Genomic DNA, 18,836 nt, shown 5'->3' with positions numbered 1-18,836 from the left:
CTGAACTCTCGTCGCCATCTCTGTTGTCCCTCGCTGCATTTCCATTTCACACATTGTCATAACACACTCACACATCTCACTGACAGGTTCACTTCACTGATGGCCCACACATGGAGCCTGGATAGTCTGGGCAGACGCTGCCGCTGGATAGTTGGGCGTGTTAGCATCTGTGTGGAGCGCTGCTTGCTTGGAAAAAGTTCACACCCAATGCTACGAACAAAGAAGGGGCAAAACAGACACGTGGAGTCTAACATTTTGAATAAATTTAGATCCAACCACAGTATAGGATGACGAGGAATAATGTTCTGAGAGATGGTAGTTAAGAGTCCGGATATCTGCAGGCTCTAGCGGGAGATGAAGAGTCTGAGTTCACCTTTTAATGCACCGATGCACCTCTGCCACTCAACACAACATTGACTAACAACTAAAGCTTCGTCCAAGCAGTCGCTCAGTAGTCTTTGTGAAATGGACTTAAATCGCTTGGCGTCTAAGCTTTTAAGCCTTAGCCTAAACAAAAGTACAAATAAGCTGTTTCTGATGCTCTGACCATGGATGAAAACGTAAAACAAGATTACAAATGTGAAGCTCCACCAGCACAATATGGAAGTGTCAAATGTAACAAACAACTTATTGAGGATTAAGCTTAGCCTTAGCTAGCTTGGTGCTCAAGGAAAGGTCATGGAGTCATTCAAATGAAAAGGGTTTATCCTCTGAGTAGCATGAACGTACTCACAGCAATCAGTATTCATTCATTAATTGGTATTTCTTGTATTAAAGGAGATATTAGTCTTTTTTAAGTCTTGATAGCAGTAAAAAAGTTATATATATATATATATATATATATATATATATTACTAAAGTATATATATATATATATATGTATGTATGTATGTATGTATGTATGTATGTATATATGTATGAGATATTAATTACATTTGCCTAACGTACTCAGATCAGACTCATCAGTCGCTTGTTTATCTTAAATCTACTTCTTCCCGCTTTGGATTGTATTTAGCATCATTTTCAGTTTAATCATTATGTTTAAAGGTTCTTTTTTTCGGTACTGGACCCCTTGTCCTGGGGTCTTCAGTAACAAAGGCATATTGAACAAAACACCATCCGGCCGATTTATATGAGCTGCATGTGCAATGCATCAGAACTGTGGCGGAGACACACGTTGAGTGCCTTTTGTAATCGAATTAGGTCATTTTAAAAGGTGATGAAATTATTTATTTGTATTTCTCTTTGGAGGTCGCCAAAAAAACATGCCAGCTGATGCTATGGAGAACAGGAATACCCAATTGGTCCTGATATGTTGCTGTGGAGTGTTTGATGGACCCACAGATACACACCATATAGCCATCCTTATGCCCCGCCTCTAGAGGGCAGGCGGAGAGAAAAAAACAACAACTCAGTATTGACTGGTTCTTTGAGTCTTCCAACACAATGTCCAAATGTGTTGGTGTTGTGACATGAATTTCAATGATGGATGTTGTTTCTGACACATTTGGCCGATAAAAGCCCACATCAGGTTTGACACATTATCCTCATATTTCTCTTTTTCTTTCTCCCTGTCTCTCATCCTCTGTCTTCAACATATCTCTCTCTTCCATTTCAATGTTTCATTCTCACCTTTTAAACTCCGTCACCTCTGATTATGCAGAATGTCTCTCTAACCCTAATCAAACTAATTAACACGTACTAGATTCTCTCTCTCTCTCGCTCTCTCTCTCGCTCTCTCTTTTTATATATATATATTGTTTGCTGGTTTATCATGGCCTATTGTTTTCAGAGGGACAGATGTATGCCACTTTTTTTGAATGTGCTCTCTTTAATGTGGTTCCTCGCTTGTCCTCTCACACCTCAAATGTTGTTTTTCTGAATCAGTTTTTTTTCTTGGCTTCTGTTAAAGCTTCCATCGCCCGCCTCCCTCCCTCTCTTCAGGGCGGTGTGCTGAGTGCCACGCTCTGACGGATAAAAGCAGCCAAATCAAAGACTCTGCCACCCATGTTCACTTCAAATGCAAAAGGAAAAGAGAGAAAAGAATTCACAGGAGGGACTGAATGAAAGCCAGGCGCTGTGTGTGAAGAGCAGGCCTGTGTGTAAGCACTTTGGACCAGCTTGTTTTGGGGATTAAAGGAGTATGGATTCTCCCACGAGGCCCAAGCTGCTTTAAACACAATTGTGGGCCCTCTATTATTACAATACAACAACCATTGAACCATTGCTAATCATATATACACACAATGTCGAAGCTGATGTTCGAAGTGCACTAATGGAAACCGATGGCTGCCTGGTTGTGTTTTTACACAAATCTGAACAATAATGCTGTTCTGATTATTTCGGGACGATGAATTCAATGTGTTGGAGTGATAGCTGCTTTTATCCTGAGAACTGAGCTGTGGCACTAGAGTTTGTCCTCATCATTTTGACTGACAACTCTAATAGTGTCCTCGGGCGACATCAGCTGGTGTCGGGGCTTCCTGAGGCAACCATTTTCTTCAGCTGCTGGTGTTGATGGTGATGGTGGGGTCTGGACAGGGGGACTTCACTAGAAAGAAGTCTGTGTGTCTAACTAAGATGTCTGTCTGTCTGTCTGTCTTGTCCGTCCGTCAGACATATCAGAGTTGGAGTCATACCATTCCTATTCTCCCCCAGAGGAGAGGAGGTCCCGCCAGTCTGACCTGTCCTCCCACTCCTCTAACGAAAGAGACAACCCCAGGTAGGATGGATGGAAGCTTGGTGATGTAGACTTGTGAACCAACTTGGATGAGCCATGGACTTGAGACTTGCTTTGACAGACTTAAGACTTAGATGTGTCTTGATTGACTTGAAATTCAAATCTGATTTCCCCCAAAAGACATTAAAAAGCTCTGATGAGCACTGTTTGTAGTTATCCAAGAGTGCTGCAGGGATGGCCTATATTTGTGTAGGCCAACTCCAGAAGTTAGCATTGCAACAAAAAGCCACTGGGATATTTCCATTCCCTGCATCAAACAAACATTTAGGATACTTACACGTTTTATTCAGCAAGATCATTATCCTAAATGAACTCTATGAGGTGTCCTGTTTCCTATTGTTTCCTTAAAATGTATGTGAGGTCTTACTGTAATCTTGTCCCCCTCCTACAGTACACAAGCTTATTCAGCATATTCGTCAAGGTTTTAATCAGTTGCTGTTACACATTTACAGCCTCTCATCCTGTCTCTCCCGCTCTCTCTCTGTGTGTGTGTGTGTGCGTGTGAAGCAGGGAGGAGCCCATGAGGACAGCCAAGATGTCAGCCATGGCCTCCCCATTCAGAGTACCTGAAGACCCCCAGGCCTCAGCTGAGCTGAGCAAAGACACGCCACACATTGAGGAGCCTCCAGGTTATCACTCACAGTTGTTTGGTCACTTGGGGGCAGTGGAAACAATCTGTAAACACAACATCTGACATATTGTCATCTTAGAAAGTTTGATATGGCAAACAAACAAACTAATTTTTATGGCCATTGTTGGTAAAAGATACATACATTACAGAGCTGGGGAGGGGGGTAATATTCCGAGAAAGAATTCGGAATTTCTGAGATTGAAGTGGTACATTTGATTTTGTGAGTTTTCTCTCGTAAATTGACCACTTTATTCTCAGAAATTCACATTCTTTTTCTCAGAATATTACCCAGGCTCCGTGATTGTTATGCTTTTTAACTACAATGGCCCTAATGCGCCGTTCTGCAGCACAGATTTGAAACTGTAAATAAATAGAAATAAAATGATTGAAGTGTCAAAGTATCATCGACAGTCAATTCTGGATGATTTTAGTTTTCTCCAGCAAAAAGCTGGCTTTTAATATACATTTACTTTTACTGACATAGCATGTTGTTTGCTGTTGTAAACATGGAAGATGTTAACAACACTCTCATCTACAGCCGCTGTAATAACCACGCCCAAGATTCTCCTCCGACCAAGTCCTGAAGATGAGAAAATATATGGGTGACTTTTTCTCTCTTCACACTTATCTTGTTACGGTGTTGTTTTTCCCCCCAATTATATTTTATTTTTAATCAAGTAAAAATGTACTACATGTCTCTGGGCACTGAACGTCTCTGGGTACTGGGACGTCAAAAAATACTAAAGCACTGATGCATCACAGTTCATCTATTTGTGCAGGCTGCTCTCATCCAGTATTCGTAGCTGTACCTACAAAAAATGATGAGCCGTAATACGTAGGTATCCCACTAAATCATGTATTTAAAGAAACGAAGGTTGAATATCCTGTAAACAATTTAGCAAATTGGCCTTCTTTTTAAAACCCCAGACATGTAAATAGCCAAGTTACAAAAATTCAGAGGTGCACGACCAACGGCCACAACGTATGCTCACCACGCGCCGGCCGTGATTACGTCATTTTCTGGCGCGTGGAGGACATTCCGTATTTATTCCAATAATTGCACCCGCCCAATCTGCACTGCCCAACCCACAAAAATATGCGTCAATCAACCGTCAGACCTGCAAAGCCGCCAACTTTATGCATTATAGTAGCACAATTGTCAGGACTGAGGACAGAGACACGGAGACATGGACAGAGACTGAGGACAAAGCTGCTGTGTGCGTGTTTGCTAGAGAGACAGAGTGAAAGAGGGAGGGGAAGAGAACGGGAAAAGCACGCAAAGCTTCTGTAAGTTGTTAATAACTTACTCGGAACGCTGCTTTGTCACTGACCATGTTGTTAACGGCAGAGTGTGTGGTGCCCCTCCTGCAGGCCGAACACAGTGATGGTGAATTTCCAGAAGGGGGACAGCGTCGGGCTGAGGCTAGCAGGAGGAAATGATGCTGGCATCTTCATCGCTAGTGTTCAAGAGGGCAGTCCTGCCGAGGAAGAGGGCCTGCGCATTGGAGATCAAATCCTAAAGGTAACCAGAGAGGACAAGAAGCTCAGAGAAGCCGTAGTGCAAATCACACTGTGAATGTGAGCTGACAGAAAATTGCGAATGTTGTTATTTGAAAAGCAAATGGTCTTAATCGTTGTGCACTTTGTTTGTGTCTTGAAGGTGAACAATGTGGACTTCCAAGGTGTAGTGAGAGAGGAAGCGGTGCTCTTCCTATTGGAGATCCCTAAAGGGGAACTGGTCACCATCCTGGCACAGAGCAAACCTGATGGTAAAACATTCCCACCATAGACGCACAGCCACTGTTCCATTTATCACATGAGTAAAACGTATATATACTGTATATATACAACTTGTCTTTATCTATAAAAGCTAAAACAGGCTATCTATTTTATACAAGACATATACACAGTCTGTAAGGCAGATTATCATGACATGTCATGATATTTAATGAGCACATTCATGCTCCTCAGGAGATGAACCGTCCTTATTTTCAGCCGCCTAGAAGCTTTCTTCTTCTACCTCTTCGGGCCAAAATATCCAAATTACTTTTCAGATATCATAATTTCATAATTTTGAGGATTGTCCATAAAGTTGACTGAGCATGTTGATGCCTCCAATTATTAACATTATGTAATAATTCTTTGTTTTTTGCAATTAAATCAGATTATTTTGGGTTCATACCTCTTTAGTGAACCAGATAGATTCAGCAGACATGTGGCTCATTTGAATACATTTGTTTTATTAACGCAGACGGTTTTCCCTGTATCTGGGACTTCCACAGCAGGGCAAATCAGCAATAGTGGTTGTTTTAGCCATGGTTAATGGTGGAAAGCAACGCTGTTGGTATCAAGGTGCTCTGAACCTATCTGTTGGTAAGCCCCTCCCACCTCTGGCGCATCTGGCACAAGTGATACGAATTCACAAAAGATCCCACACTTTGCTTTGCGTTTGGTGTGAACACAGCGTCATAGTTCTTCTCTGTCCCACCCTCAGGACGAACCTTTTATTTTGAACAATGTTAACCCATCCACTGGTAAATAGTTATACCTTCATTACAATAAACACACACATGCTGTAGTTTATTTTGACTGAATCTCACGTAAACCGCCCTGCTGTGGAAATACTCACTAGAGCACCAAACCTGGATTAATCCGCCGCTAGAAATAGTCCCCAACAAATGCATCACTTCCTCCTGTTTGAGTAAGGTTTGTTAACAATGAAAGGTGTTATTCTGAGCAATTTTAAGTGACTTGTAGGCTTGTCAGCAACATGTGGAGTATCCCAAAACACAGTGTACTTTCCCACAATGCACTACTCTCTGGTCTCTCTCTCTGGGATGTTTCCATTTAATGATGGAGATACCAGCTTGGTCCCTCAAGGCTTTAGACCAGATCAGGCTAGTTGTGGTTCAGCCAACCATGACACACATGGGCACATGCCTCCAACTGTGTTATGCAATCAGCACATTGGCCCCCTTGAGCGTGTGGCTCTGGAAAAAAAGGGGCTTTTTTATTGGAGAAATCTATTTATGAGGCAAAAACACATCGCACAGTGAAGCAGAGCCCTGACATGACAAGAACACTGACTCTTCACTGTCCAGCACTGTTGAGAGGACATTTAAGGTCATCAGAGAGAGTTGGCAGGTCCTCACATGAAGAAACAACCAAATGAAAGGTCAGGGTGGCAATTGTAAGGTTTATTTTGGATAGGAAAGGATTTTGAATCATTTTCATGTCAGATTTACATTTCAGGACAAATACAATCCATACAAGGACCTCACTAGTACAGTCAAATCTATGTGCAATTGTTCTGCAAGATACATCTTTATAAGTTCAAACCCAACTTAGTTATAATATAATGTCAGAGTAGAAAGGGTGGCACCACACAAACTTGTTTATGTAGTGTAAATTAAGTGTATTTTTGTTGCACCTTTTGTTCCGATACCATTTTACTTTCTCGATTCCGATATCTGAATTTGGCAGAAACAGATTAGCAATCCGATACCAGTGCGTTAAAAACAGAAATATACATTGTTAACAGCCTGTACTACTAACCCTGTATGGATGTGATATGATCGCTATCACTGTTGTTTGTCCTGGCTCAGGTTAAAACATTTGTAAAACATCAACAAATACATACAGAGAATATTACCATATTGCTGACATTTTGCTTTATTTGTACCCGAAGGGCAATTAGCTTTTGCAGCAAGACATAGGTAAGACAATAAGATACAAGACAAGATTAAATTTTTTTTTTTACTCAAAACAAACAACCGTGGTCCCAATTACAAGATAAGAATAAAATGAATTTTGGGACATAATGTTACACTATCCGCTAGCACCTGCTCGATGAGTACCATACCGATGGGGCAGGATTAGGTAGCATTGTTGTTCTTGTGTAGCGTAAATGAGATGATAAATGATATAATAACGTGTTATAGGATCGGTGAATAGACTCGCGTACTCGACAATATCCAGATCCAGCATTGTAGGCTGCATCGCAGACATTTCTGATACTGGTATCGGAACAACTCTACTTTTTAAAACAGACATCCCAAAGTGCTTCACAGTAAAAGACAATATCAAGACATATGATACAGACAGAATATAAGAGTGGAAAAGGAAAAAAAAGATGAAAAGGGCTAGAGTTCCTCAGTCCTTTAGTTTTAAGCCTGATGTGAGAAACAGCCAATAAGCCACGATAAGAGGCCCGAGAGATCTGATTCTACGTCCCATGAAGCTGGCTTTATGTGGAACTATTCTGAATCATTGGGGTCTGGCCCGGGGGTCTCCTAAAGCAGCTGAGAGGTACCGGCAGGCCAAAAGGACTGCAGCTGCGGTTGTCGCGGGTGCTAAAACTCGGGCATGGGAGGAGTTCGGGGAGGCCATGGAGAAGGACTTTCGGTTGTCCTCAAGGAGGTTCTGGCAAACCATCCGACGGCTCAGGAAGGGAAAGCAGGGCCTACCCCAGGCTGTTCTCAGCGGGGGGGGGGGGGGGGTTGTTGACCCGGACGGGGGACATCGTCGGGCGATGGAAAGAGCACTTTGAGGAACTCCTAAACCCGACCAACATGTCCTCTGCAGAGGAGGCAGCGCCTGAAGACCTGGGGGGCTCACCCATATCCCTGGCAGAGGTCGCCAAGGTAGTCAAAAAGCTCCTTGGTGGCAAGGCGCCGGGGGTGGATGAGATCCGCCCTGAGATGCTGAAGGCGCTGGACACTGTTGGGCTGTCTTGGCTGACACGCCTCTTCAGTGGGGGGTCGGGATGGGGGTCGGGATGGGGGTCGGGATCAGTGCCCATGGACTGGCAGACCGGGGGTGGTGGTTCCCATTTTCAAAAAGGGGGACCGGAGAGTGTGCTCGAATTATCGGGGTATCACACTACTCAGCCTCCCGGGGCAAAAGCTGGAAAGGAGGCTCCGACCGTTTGTCGAACCTCGGATTCAAGAGGAGCAGTGCGGATTCCGTCCCGGCCGTGGAACAGTGGACCAGCTCTTCACCCTCGCAAGACTACTGGAGGGGCTCTGGGAGTTTGCCCAACCAGCCTACATGTGTTTTGTGGACTTGGAGAAGGCTTTCGACCGGGTCCCTCGGGGGTTCTTGTGGGGGGTGCTGCGGGAGTATGGGGTGCCGGACCCGTTACAACGGGCGATCCGGTCTCTGTACGACTGCAGTAGGAGCTGTGTCCACATTCTCGGCAATAAGTCAGACATGTTCCCGGTGGGGACAGGATTTCTAGGCGCAGCCGGGGGGTGGAGAACGTCAGGTTCGGGGGTCTCGGGATCACCTCTCTGCTGTTTGCAGATGATGTGGTCCTGTTGGCCTCCTCGGATCGTGACCTCCAGCATTCACTGGGGCAGTTTGCAGCCGAGTGTGAAGCGGCGGGGATGAGAGTTAGCACCTCCAAATCCGAGGCCATGGTGCTCTGCCGGATACCGGTGGATTGCTCCCTCCAGGTGGGGACGGAGTGCCTACCTCAAGCGAAGGAGTTTAAGTATCTCGGGGTCTTGTTCACGAGTGAGGGTAAGATGGAGCGGGAGATCGACAGGCGGAACGGTGCGGCTGCAGCAGTAAAGCAGGCGCTGCACCGGACCATCTTGGTGAAGAGAGAGCTGAGCCGGAAGGCAAAGCTCTCAATTTACTGGTCGGTCTACGTTCCTACCCTCACCTATGGTCACGAACTCTGGGTCGTGACCGAAAGGACAAGGTCGCGGGTACAAGCGGCCGAAATGAGTTTCCTCCGTAGGGTGGCCGGGCTCAGCCTTAGAGATAGGGTAAGGAGTTCGGACATCAGGAGGGAACTTGGAGTCGAGCCGCTACTCCTTCGCATCGAAAGGAGTCAGCTGAGGTGGTTCGGGTATCTAATTAGGATGCCTCCTGGACGCCTCCCACTGGAGGTTTTCCGGGCACGTCCAACTGGGAGGAGACCCCGGGGAAGACCCAGAACACGCTGGAGGGATTATATCTCCCAGCTGGCCTGGGAACACCTCGGGATCCCCCAGTATGAGCTGGAAAATGTTGTGGGCGAGAGGGAAGTCTGGGTCAGCCTGCTTGGCCTGCTGCCACCGCGACCCGACCCCGGATAAGCGATAAGGTTTAATATGTTGGATGTACAATTGAATATCATCTGCATAGCTGTGATAAGATGTACCTTTAAAAGTACTAGATATCTGCCAAAAAGGAAAGGATAAACGCTGTAAATAAAACAGGACCCAGGACAGAACCTTGGGTAAAAAAACACAAGTTCTTATGAATATTTACACCGAACTGACAACTGACAAGAAAAGCTTGCTGCAAATATATATGAAGCTTTTGGATTTTTTTCTTGCTCACTTCCTGGAGTCTCTATGGAGTCTGGCAACTTTACAGGGATGATACGAGTCCAGGAAGTTACTGCTCCTGGCTAAGAAATAGTCTAGCACATAACCTCCCGGAAAACCACAATATGTCCTTTTTACACTTTGGTTTTGGTGGTGGCAAAGAGCTTTGAGCCAAGCTAACTGGCTGCTTGCCTGTAGCTTCATGTTTACTGTACACTAATGGTAGTGGCATCAATAGTTTTATCTAACTCTCGGCAAAAATGTCAAATGATTCCTTTTTTAACTCTTTTTAATTGCGCAATAAGATTTTGTACATCTTTAGTTTGAAACTGAGTAGTTTCAAAGGACTTGGTGATGGAATTACAAGAAATAGGTTCAGCAGTTTTTCTGTGTAAAAAATTAAGTTTGAATTAAGACTGTTTGCCAAAATGCTTTTTAGACAATTGTTAAAATGTTCAGAATACCACAGCAACAAGTGTTTCCCCTAAAACTGTACAATGGGAACCCCCACCCAGGCCAAAAGAATATATATTTTTAATGCCAACATTAACAAATATCCACTCCAGTGTTTCCCCAATATTCATCCTGTGAATAAGTGTCGTTAGTTAGTTTACATGTCTGTAATAACAGCAGGACAGTCGAGTGTATGTTATCTAAACTGCTCAAGTCAGATGAACAAGTGAAGTGAGTATAACGTTGTCAGTACCGGTTACAAACTTACGGTAGAGAACGACATGCTGAGGATTCTGTGTTTTTGTGCTGTTAGATGAGCTAAATCAGAGAATATTCAGATCAAACAGATCAGTGATGCTGTTTTGTCCTCATTGTTCTCTGTGAAGTTTGCTGGAAGTCATGTAATATGTGGCCCCAGTGCGTTTCACTGCGCCTGACTACTTTAAAAATAAATGGCCTCTTTAATGGCACATTGCTTGTCAGCAACCGGTCATAATGGCTTAGGAGGCAATTTGGCTTTGCAATGCATCAAAATCAAAAATGAATTCAAATTACCCGTAGTGCCATTTAATCTAGAATGATGAATAGCACCACAGGTAAGAGTGAACATCTGTATTTTTAACACACCAGTCATAATGCTTTAATGAAATCTGTAACGGAAAAACCAGCTTTCATTTATGCTGACGTGAAGAGTGGTTCAATTTCGAAAAGTGATAAATGTTTGAAAGAATTAACTGATAAATATTAAAAGAAACTTTAAATTGTTAAATTTCAGAACAGAATTTGGTGTGGTGTAATTGTGTTAGCACCCACACACACACACACACACACACACACACACACACACACACACACACACACACACACACACACACACACACAGGCTTATCCACAAGGCCATAACAGAAAACCCAGGGAAAAGGCTGCATAAAGTGTTTAAAACTGGGAGGTGTACTTAAACTAGAAGGAGGTTATGCTAGGGCAGTGGGTTTTTTTCTGTCACGCCCACTTTCGAGAAAGAAAAATGTTCACGCCCCACCGCCCCAACAAAATGGTCCATGTTGAACTTTTATTGAAATAACATTTTGTGACTCCTCCGTCTGTGCTTTTTCAAATAATAGAATAAAGAAAATTGCAATCACTTTCAAGTAAACCAGATTGCTCCATCTGACAAAAACAAATAAAATGTGCAATCCCTTTGTTAGAACAATGCAATTGAAGTTCTATCTGTGCAAAAAAGAACTAATATTTGGCAAAAAATAGCTTATTGTGGCTGCAATTAACCTGTTTTGCACTGAATATCTTTTCAAGATAATAACAATAAAGTGCAACCTATACAAAACAAAACAAAACAAAACGAGTGCAGATATATGTGAGCCATCACGTTGTATCAGTAGTAGTGGCTGCAATGAGCTGCTTTCCACTACAAATCTTTTTAAAACGGGGTTGCAGACTTGATACGGCCACTCTCAATTCATGCTCAATGTTGAGCTTAGATCTGTATTTTGTTTTGAAGGGGCAACAGCAGAAAAGCCGATCTCACAGAGATAGGATGTGGAGAAGGGAAGCACACTAAGCTACACATGTGAGTCGCCAAGAATCTTGGCCATCGCGCATGCGCAAGCGTAACGGCGTAACGTAAACATTTACACGACAGTACAGGCATTTCACCATGTATTTATGAATGACTTAGTTTTATGTCCGTGTACTTTTGTAATATGTGAAGTTCTCAATAAAGTTCTTGAAGTAAAAATATTCTGCATTTCCCCCTGCGCCCCACCTGTAATACCACTGCGCCCCACTAGAGGTGCGCGCCCCACAGTTTGAGAAATACTGTGCTAGGGGAACCCTTTGTTTTATGTATGTTATCAGTGTGAGATAAAAGTAGACTGAATATATGCTGCATTGAGTCTACAGTGTGTGTGCAGCCAGCCAGCCTTGGCAGCAGTGGATCGTCGTCAGTATGACTGTTGCCTCTGTTGGTCCTTTTGGGTCAGCGCTTTGTCGGACCACGCACATCAAATCAGGGAGCCGCGCTGGAGCCTGGAGCAGGCCGTGGAGTTTATTTCCATGAAACAGTCAGACAAGTGTGTGCATTTCGTTTTGATTGTGCAAATGAGACTGGAAATTGGTGCAGGGAGGTTCATCCTTGACCTTTTGGAGAACACAGCGTGTAACAAAGTAGTCCAAGCTCAAAGGTCCACGTGCTAGCTCTTTTGAGCCCAAGGCTTTCACTTCCATTCATTTGTGAAGTATACAAAAAATAAGATTTAGATGTTCACTAAGCATCTTTATTATTATCACAAATAAAAGTCCATATCAAAGATACATGGTCTATGTCACGAAGCCTATGCTCTTGAATTTTATTGTTTTAGAGACAAGGCCTTCGCTGTTGTACATTTTTTGAGGGGGCAAAAGCCTAATGCCATCAAATTAAAATATTTATTTTAAGTACGCAGAAATAATGAATGCAACTTCAGGGTTAACTTATCAGTGAAATTCTATTTTAATTGTAGTTATTTCCTACTTTGTTGTGCTGTAGCCTACAGACAGGAGTTTTGGGTGCATCCCCTGAACAACTAAAGGAGACACTCCGTTCAACGTCACAAATAGACTAGGTACTAATTGTTTTAGCAAAGCAGAGCGAAGAGGAACGCTTCTACGCGTCTAGTGGATGCGCAAGCGTCTAGAGTGGCTGATCAGCTCGGCAACGCAGCCGGAAGCCGGCGCAGCTTCTAATCTGGGGAGCAATTGGTAGTGTTGATGTCAGAATGAGGATAAATGCACAAAGCCTGTCATGGAATTATTGGAATAACATTATTTTGCAGATTCATAGTCAAGTGATGGCGATTTAGTGAAATAGTTTCAATTTTTGTTTTCCGTCTTATATCGCATCATTAGGGGATGTCTTTAAAGCTGCTGCGTGGTGGGATGCACTACCAGCGGTAAAGAAGCTTCTGATGATCACAACACACTGCTGTGCTGCTCTACCACCCCAACCTCCTCCCTATGTGCTTTTTTATTTTGTTGATTTGACTCCGGTTTTAATATTCATTGAGGGAGATTCACTCTTTCAGCAGAATCCTCAGATTCAATTGAGAGCCCCCTCAAAGAGCCGTCTCTCTACCTTCAAAGCATTCTGGCAGTACAACAGTGTAATTTATATTACATAAATATATATCCAAATTCATCTCAAGGGTCTAATATACTCAGTTTATTTAGTTTAGGCAGGTCACCCTAAAAAGGGTTGTGGATAGTAAAAGGTTTATTTATTACCTGAAGTAATTCAATTGGCACAAAAAGTACAGGTGGTGTTCCGACAGACCTCACTTGAACTCGGAGGACGTTTGAGAAGTTGCTTTAGAGTCTAGTGGTCCTCACTTTGTCTGAGCCTCATTCTAACATTTTACTCCTCTATTGCTGCCCTGCTCTCCTCTGCTCTTACATCCAGCTTTCTCTCGTTCCTTTTAACACCCCCTTCTCTTTTTTGGTTTGTCTAGTCTACAATGACATCTTGGTGTCCGGGCGCGGAGACTCCTTCTTCATCCGGGCCCACTTTGAGTATGAGAAAGAGACTCCTCAGAGCCTGGCCTTCAGCCGGGGAGACATCTTCAAGGTGGTGGACACCCTTTACGACGGCAAGCTCGGCAACTGGCTGGCGATCCGTGTTGGCAAAGACAAGCAGCTGCTGGAGAAGGGCATCATCCCAAACAAGAGCAGGTAGGCCTTCAGTCGGTCCTACAAAAACTCTGAAAGTGTGTCCTTCAGAGGGCAGAAAAGGCCTCACTATGCTTCAAAGAATGCTTGTCACGTCATCTGGAGGGGCCGGACATCGAACTCATCTTCCGATTGGTAGACGACCTGCTCTTTCACTGAGCCACAGCCGGCCACCATCATCATCAGCCCAGCATGAGGTCATGGTGGGTTTTAAAGCCCCCCGGGCCGACGGTATCAAACGGCTGAAACTCTGTGAGAAGGTCAAAATAACACTATTATCTTATAATCTTCACGTGTGGTGTCCACCTATAGTTTACCTTAGTGTGTTTACTGTGACACTAACCAGTCTGTTCGGTCCACGTACTCTGTGATAGTTTGTTGGACTAAATCCAAAGTGGCAGGAAACACCTCGTATTTGTGTTTCTTCCTTCTCGCTGCTAGACACTATTTTACCTGGAATAGAGTGGGTCGCTACAGAGAAGGATCCTTCAGTTAGCAGAGCTGTAGAAACCTGCCTTCAGCAAGTAAACCACAACGCCAGGAGTCCCGGTGGGCTAGTGGAGCTCTGGGTCTAACCTTTTGTAATGGCAGCAACAGAAAGTTTGCTGCTCTAGCGTGGAGTCGTGGCGGTCTGGGATCAGGCTCCCGGCGCTGTGGTTTACGCTGGCTGAAATCAAGCTGACAGCTAACTGCTAACTGGGAATGTACAAGTCTTTTCTCGTTTCTGCCCCTTAGGATTTAATAAAACAAACTATCAAAATGTACAGTGACCCTGTATCTTCAACGTGATTGACAAGCCCTCGGGGCAGTTATACTTCTTCGTCTTTCGGACACTACAGTGACTCACTATCGCCTCTCCGGGTACAAGTGGTATTACAAGACAGGACGGACCGAGGATAGCTGGTTAGCATGATCTTATCAGCAGATATTTCTGCAATACACAGATGTCTGTGACATAACGTCAATACTGCAACCTCTTCACATTCTGTTGATAATGTTTTTTACTAAAATCCTGACCAGATCTTACACATCGCACCTTTTAAATAGTAGCAAACCAAATAGAAACGAAAGTTGCCATCACAGTGCTCAGGTCCTTACATAAAGAACCTCAATCATATGAAGATACTACATGTATGCATGTATAACACAAATCCACAAAGAGTAGATTAAACTGTGAACAGTGTCCTCTGAATCTCTCTCATTAACACGCTTTCTATCAATGGCACAACATTGGGAAGAATGGTGCACAGTACTGCTGCACTGCAGTACCATTTCTCTAACTGTCCCGGGAGGGTTGCTGTGATTACAGGTCCGGAGCCTAGAGGCTGAGTAAATCACTGGCATGAGTCGACCCATGTCCCAGTGGTATGCTTCGGTATGAGTCTTTTCTGTTTTAATTACACCACACATTCACTCTGTGAGAAATCAGTGTGTACTATAAAATGCCCAGAATGTGTTCAGTTAATAGCTTAGTAAGTAGAGTTTATGTCCATAGCATTTATCTAAAAGACATGACACAAAGTTCCCCACAATCAAAGACCTCCTAGCCGATCCTATCTTACATTGGGCAAGAGGTAGGGAACACATCGCCAAGGAAGTCAATGTGGAAGTACTCTAAACTTGCATTCTCTCAACTGACCATCAGGGGGCGACTCCTCTGGATGCAAAAAGAAGTCTGATTGTATAGAAGTCTATGAGAAAATGACTCTACTTCTCTCTTGATTTATTAGCTCAGTAAACATTGTACACATGAGTTTATGGTCTTAGTTAGTGGTGTAACAGATCGATCCGTGATCTGTACGGACCAAGGTTGAGCCGTGAACAATCAATAGATTAGTGACAGTTGCATTTGTCCTCCCCGTCAGAGCGGAGCAGATGGCCAGTGTCCAGAGCTCTCATAAAGCTGCTGCGGGCGATCGAGCGGACTTCTGGCGGTTACGAGGCCAACGTTCTTTGAAGAGGAAGGACCTGAGGAAGAGCAGAGAAAACCTGAGCAGTCAGACACTGGCCACGCGTTTCCCAGCGTACGAGCGAGTGGTGCTCCGAGAAGGTGGGTGATTGTCTTTATCTCAGTTTGTGTAAATACTGGGAAACCAGAAGTGTCCACTCAATGGAGTTCAGATCTCTGCCAGGTTTCTCTCCTTTTCCCCTCCCAAAAAAATGAATGTTGAATCTCAATTGTCTCTCCCTGCTTCAGGGATTTATTCATCTTTAACGTGCCTTACATCTATTCTCCGTAATTAAAAAACAAATTAAAACACATATCTGCATGGCTAATATTATTATCTGAATTTAGCCGTTCATAGATATATTCTATGTTGGTCTGTAAGTAACAATACATGTACAATACAATTTCAAAGTGTGTCATTTAGACATTTCATAATTTAACATGTATCCATGTCTCCACTATATAGTTTGTCCACCAGAGAGAACTGTGTAATTTAACACTGTAAATTGTCCTGCTCACTACATATCTTGTTTATGTTAAAAAATCAGCAAGATACATCGAAGACCACTTGACTTTCAGTGAAACAGACTTGAAACTGTATCAGCAGGTGTATGTGTTTGTGTTTGGGTGTCCACGGGTCTCCACAACTGGCCATCAGTGTGTAATTGAGGTAACGTTTTTAAACTGTGAGCAGCGTTGTTATTAACAGCATGTCGTTGCAGCTGGTTTCCGGCGTCCCGTAGTGCTGTTCGGCCCCATCGCCGACGCTGCCAATGAGAAACTGGCCTCCGAGATACCCGACCTGTTTGTTGTTGCCAGTGAGTCTCTTTCTGTTCATGTGTTTGTGTGTGAAAGTCTCCCTTACCTAGTGAATAGATGTCCCACTGCTGCTTCTTAAGAACCTCTCCACTGTTTCTGTGTTCTTACGTTAGAAACTGAGCCGAAAGACGCTGGATCTGAGAAGTCCTCGGGAGTGGTTCGCTTGAACACCATCCGACAAATCATCGAGCAGGTGCCCACTCTCTCTCACACACACACACACACACATTTCAATCTATGTCATGTCCAATATATTCATTTTGGGAGAAAGAACTATTACATTTTATCAATCTGTATCCCTAAAATTGTAGATTTAAAATAGTTAAGCACATTTATTGTATTTTCTATTATAAGTCTCAAGATCTTTTTTGCAAGAGACCTCCCCTTTCCCATTTGGAACATTTATTACTGGGAGTAAGAAAGAGCGAGAGTATACTAATCCAACATCCCAGCAGCAGCAGTTGTGACAAAGCATTATAAAAAGGAAGTGAAGGAAGTTCCCTTTAGGAACACAAGCTAATCTAAGCATGAACCAATCCTGCAGTGTCTTTGATTAGATATGTCCTGGCGCATGCACAATATACTTGAAGCCAGACTACTTGTGCTCCAAGCACTTGGTTTGTAAAAGATATTGATGCGGTTAAAGGAAGCACATTGAATAATTTACTATGAAGGATCAGGGATACAGCTCTATTTGGCAGTAGAACCTCCAGGCTAGCTGCTGCTGTCCTAGCTGGTGTAAATCATTTTTCTCATTCAGGTCTTTTATTTATATATAATAAAAAAAAGCAAAATGTATTTTTACCTACATAGTCTAAGATAAAAGAGTATCTACTACAGATGTTGACATCAGACTTTGACACCCTCATGATGAAGTTCAAGTTTTGGTCATTGTGATTCCAACCATATACATAGGAAAACGTTCCTCACAGGACCAGGTCAAACCATTTCAAGTGAATCTTACATCAATTGATATAAAGGCAGTAAAAGAGACCTGAGAATGTTAAAATAAGGTGCAAGTGGCTGCAATATAACTATTAAACGAACAGGGATCATCTGCTGTGAAATGATAGTATTAAAGGCCGAGCTGAAGTCGATGAACAGCATCCTGGCATGAGTTTTCTTCTGCGGGGGGACAGGGAAGTATGGAGGGAGAAAGATATGGCAATATTTGGGTGTAGTAAGGTGGGGAGGCTGGCTTTGAGGTGGTACTAACCGCTCGAAGCACTTCATGACAACATAGGTCAGTTTAGCAGGATACAGTTGACTTCTTGGGAACTGTGATGATGGTGGCTGCCTGGAGGCTTGTGGGAACAGCAGCCTGCTTCAGTGAGATTAAAGATGTCTGCTATTGCACAGTCATGCTGGCTCTTCCCCTGATCTGAAGGCAGCATCTCTTGTTAAACATTTCATTTATTACCATCGCAGCAGTACGGGTACTTGCATCATTCTAACATTCTACGGCAGTTTATTCCAATTTGTCACCTGCAGCCTTGACTTCACTTCCCCCTTGGACTTGCTTATGGCTGGAAAAGTTTAACCTTCAGTGGACTTGGATTAATGAAAAATGGTGTTTGTTAAAGGGCTACCAAAAACAGAAACAACATATTCAACACACAGTACGACATACTAGCTGGGTTTTCCCATTTACGTAATTGTATGCGCATTTTGACGTATTGCAGTAGAAAATCTGTGCCGAAATTCGATAAAAGTCCCTAAATTGTGCAAACAACTTTTTTTACGCCCGCTAAAAAGTTCTGAAGCAGCCAGCGTTTAACTTGTATGACTGATCAGCTGTCAGCTGCCCTTGCTCGTGCATTTGAATCGTTACATTGGTTTGTGTTCTCCTCTCCGACAGCATGAAACGTGGCCAACACTAGCTGGCATGAAAGAACATTTAAAACTTGCCCAATTGAATACAATTCATGAGGACCTCTCTTCATTTTTCTCTCGCAGATGGGTTTAGTTCAAGAAGAAAAACATGGGGAAGGCCCATTGACATCATTCTACATAATAATAAGCCATGTGCTTCTGTTTGTTGTAGGGACAGTGTGTTTTTTTCTGAACAATGGGCCTTTGGAACAATTTGCCGGTTGTTTTTATGACAATGGGCTGTCAATATAATATACCCCATTGGACTTGGTATATTTCGGACCATTGGGTCTGAACTTGCACTGCCCACGTAAAGCGTAGCTTATACCTCCAATT

General features: G+C 43.4%; 1 protein-coding gene across 1 annotated transcript in view; it reads left to right on the top strand.

Moving 5' to 3' along the window:
• The window catches only part of LOC306697523 (tight junction protein 2-like), a 79,002-nt gene that overhangs the window by 43,208 nt on the left and 16,958 nt on the right, over positions 1–18,836 (top strand). The window contains exons 8-16 of the mRNA XM_079161493.1: positions 2,617–2,722; positions 3,251–3,369; positions 3,910–3,973; positions 4,743–4,893; positions 5,032–5,140; positions 13,645–13,864; positions 15,727–15,911; positions 16,532–16,627; positions 16,742–16,821. Coding sequence (XP_079017619.1) covers positions 2,617–2,722; positions 3,251–3,369; positions 3,910–3,973; positions 4,743–4,893; positions 5,032–5,140; positions 13,645–13,864; positions 15,727–15,911; positions 16,532–16,627; positions 16,742–16,821 — 1,130 coding nt within the window. The remainder of the gene's footprint in view (positions 1–2,616; positions 2,723–3,250; positions 3,370–3,909; positions 3,974–4,742; positions 4,894–5,031; positions 5,141–13,644; positions 13,865–15,726; positions 15,912–16,531; positions 16,628–16,741; positions 16,822–18,836) is intronic.

Source organism: Pholis gunnellus, assembly GCF_910591455.1.
Source record: "Pholis gunnellus genome assembly, chromosome: 6".
Taxonomy (NCBI): domain Eukaryota; kingdom Metazoa; phylum Chordata; class Actinopteri; order Perciformes; family Pholidae; genus Pholis; species Pholis gunnellus.
This window is presented reverse-complemented; position numbering and strand designations above follow the sequence as displayed.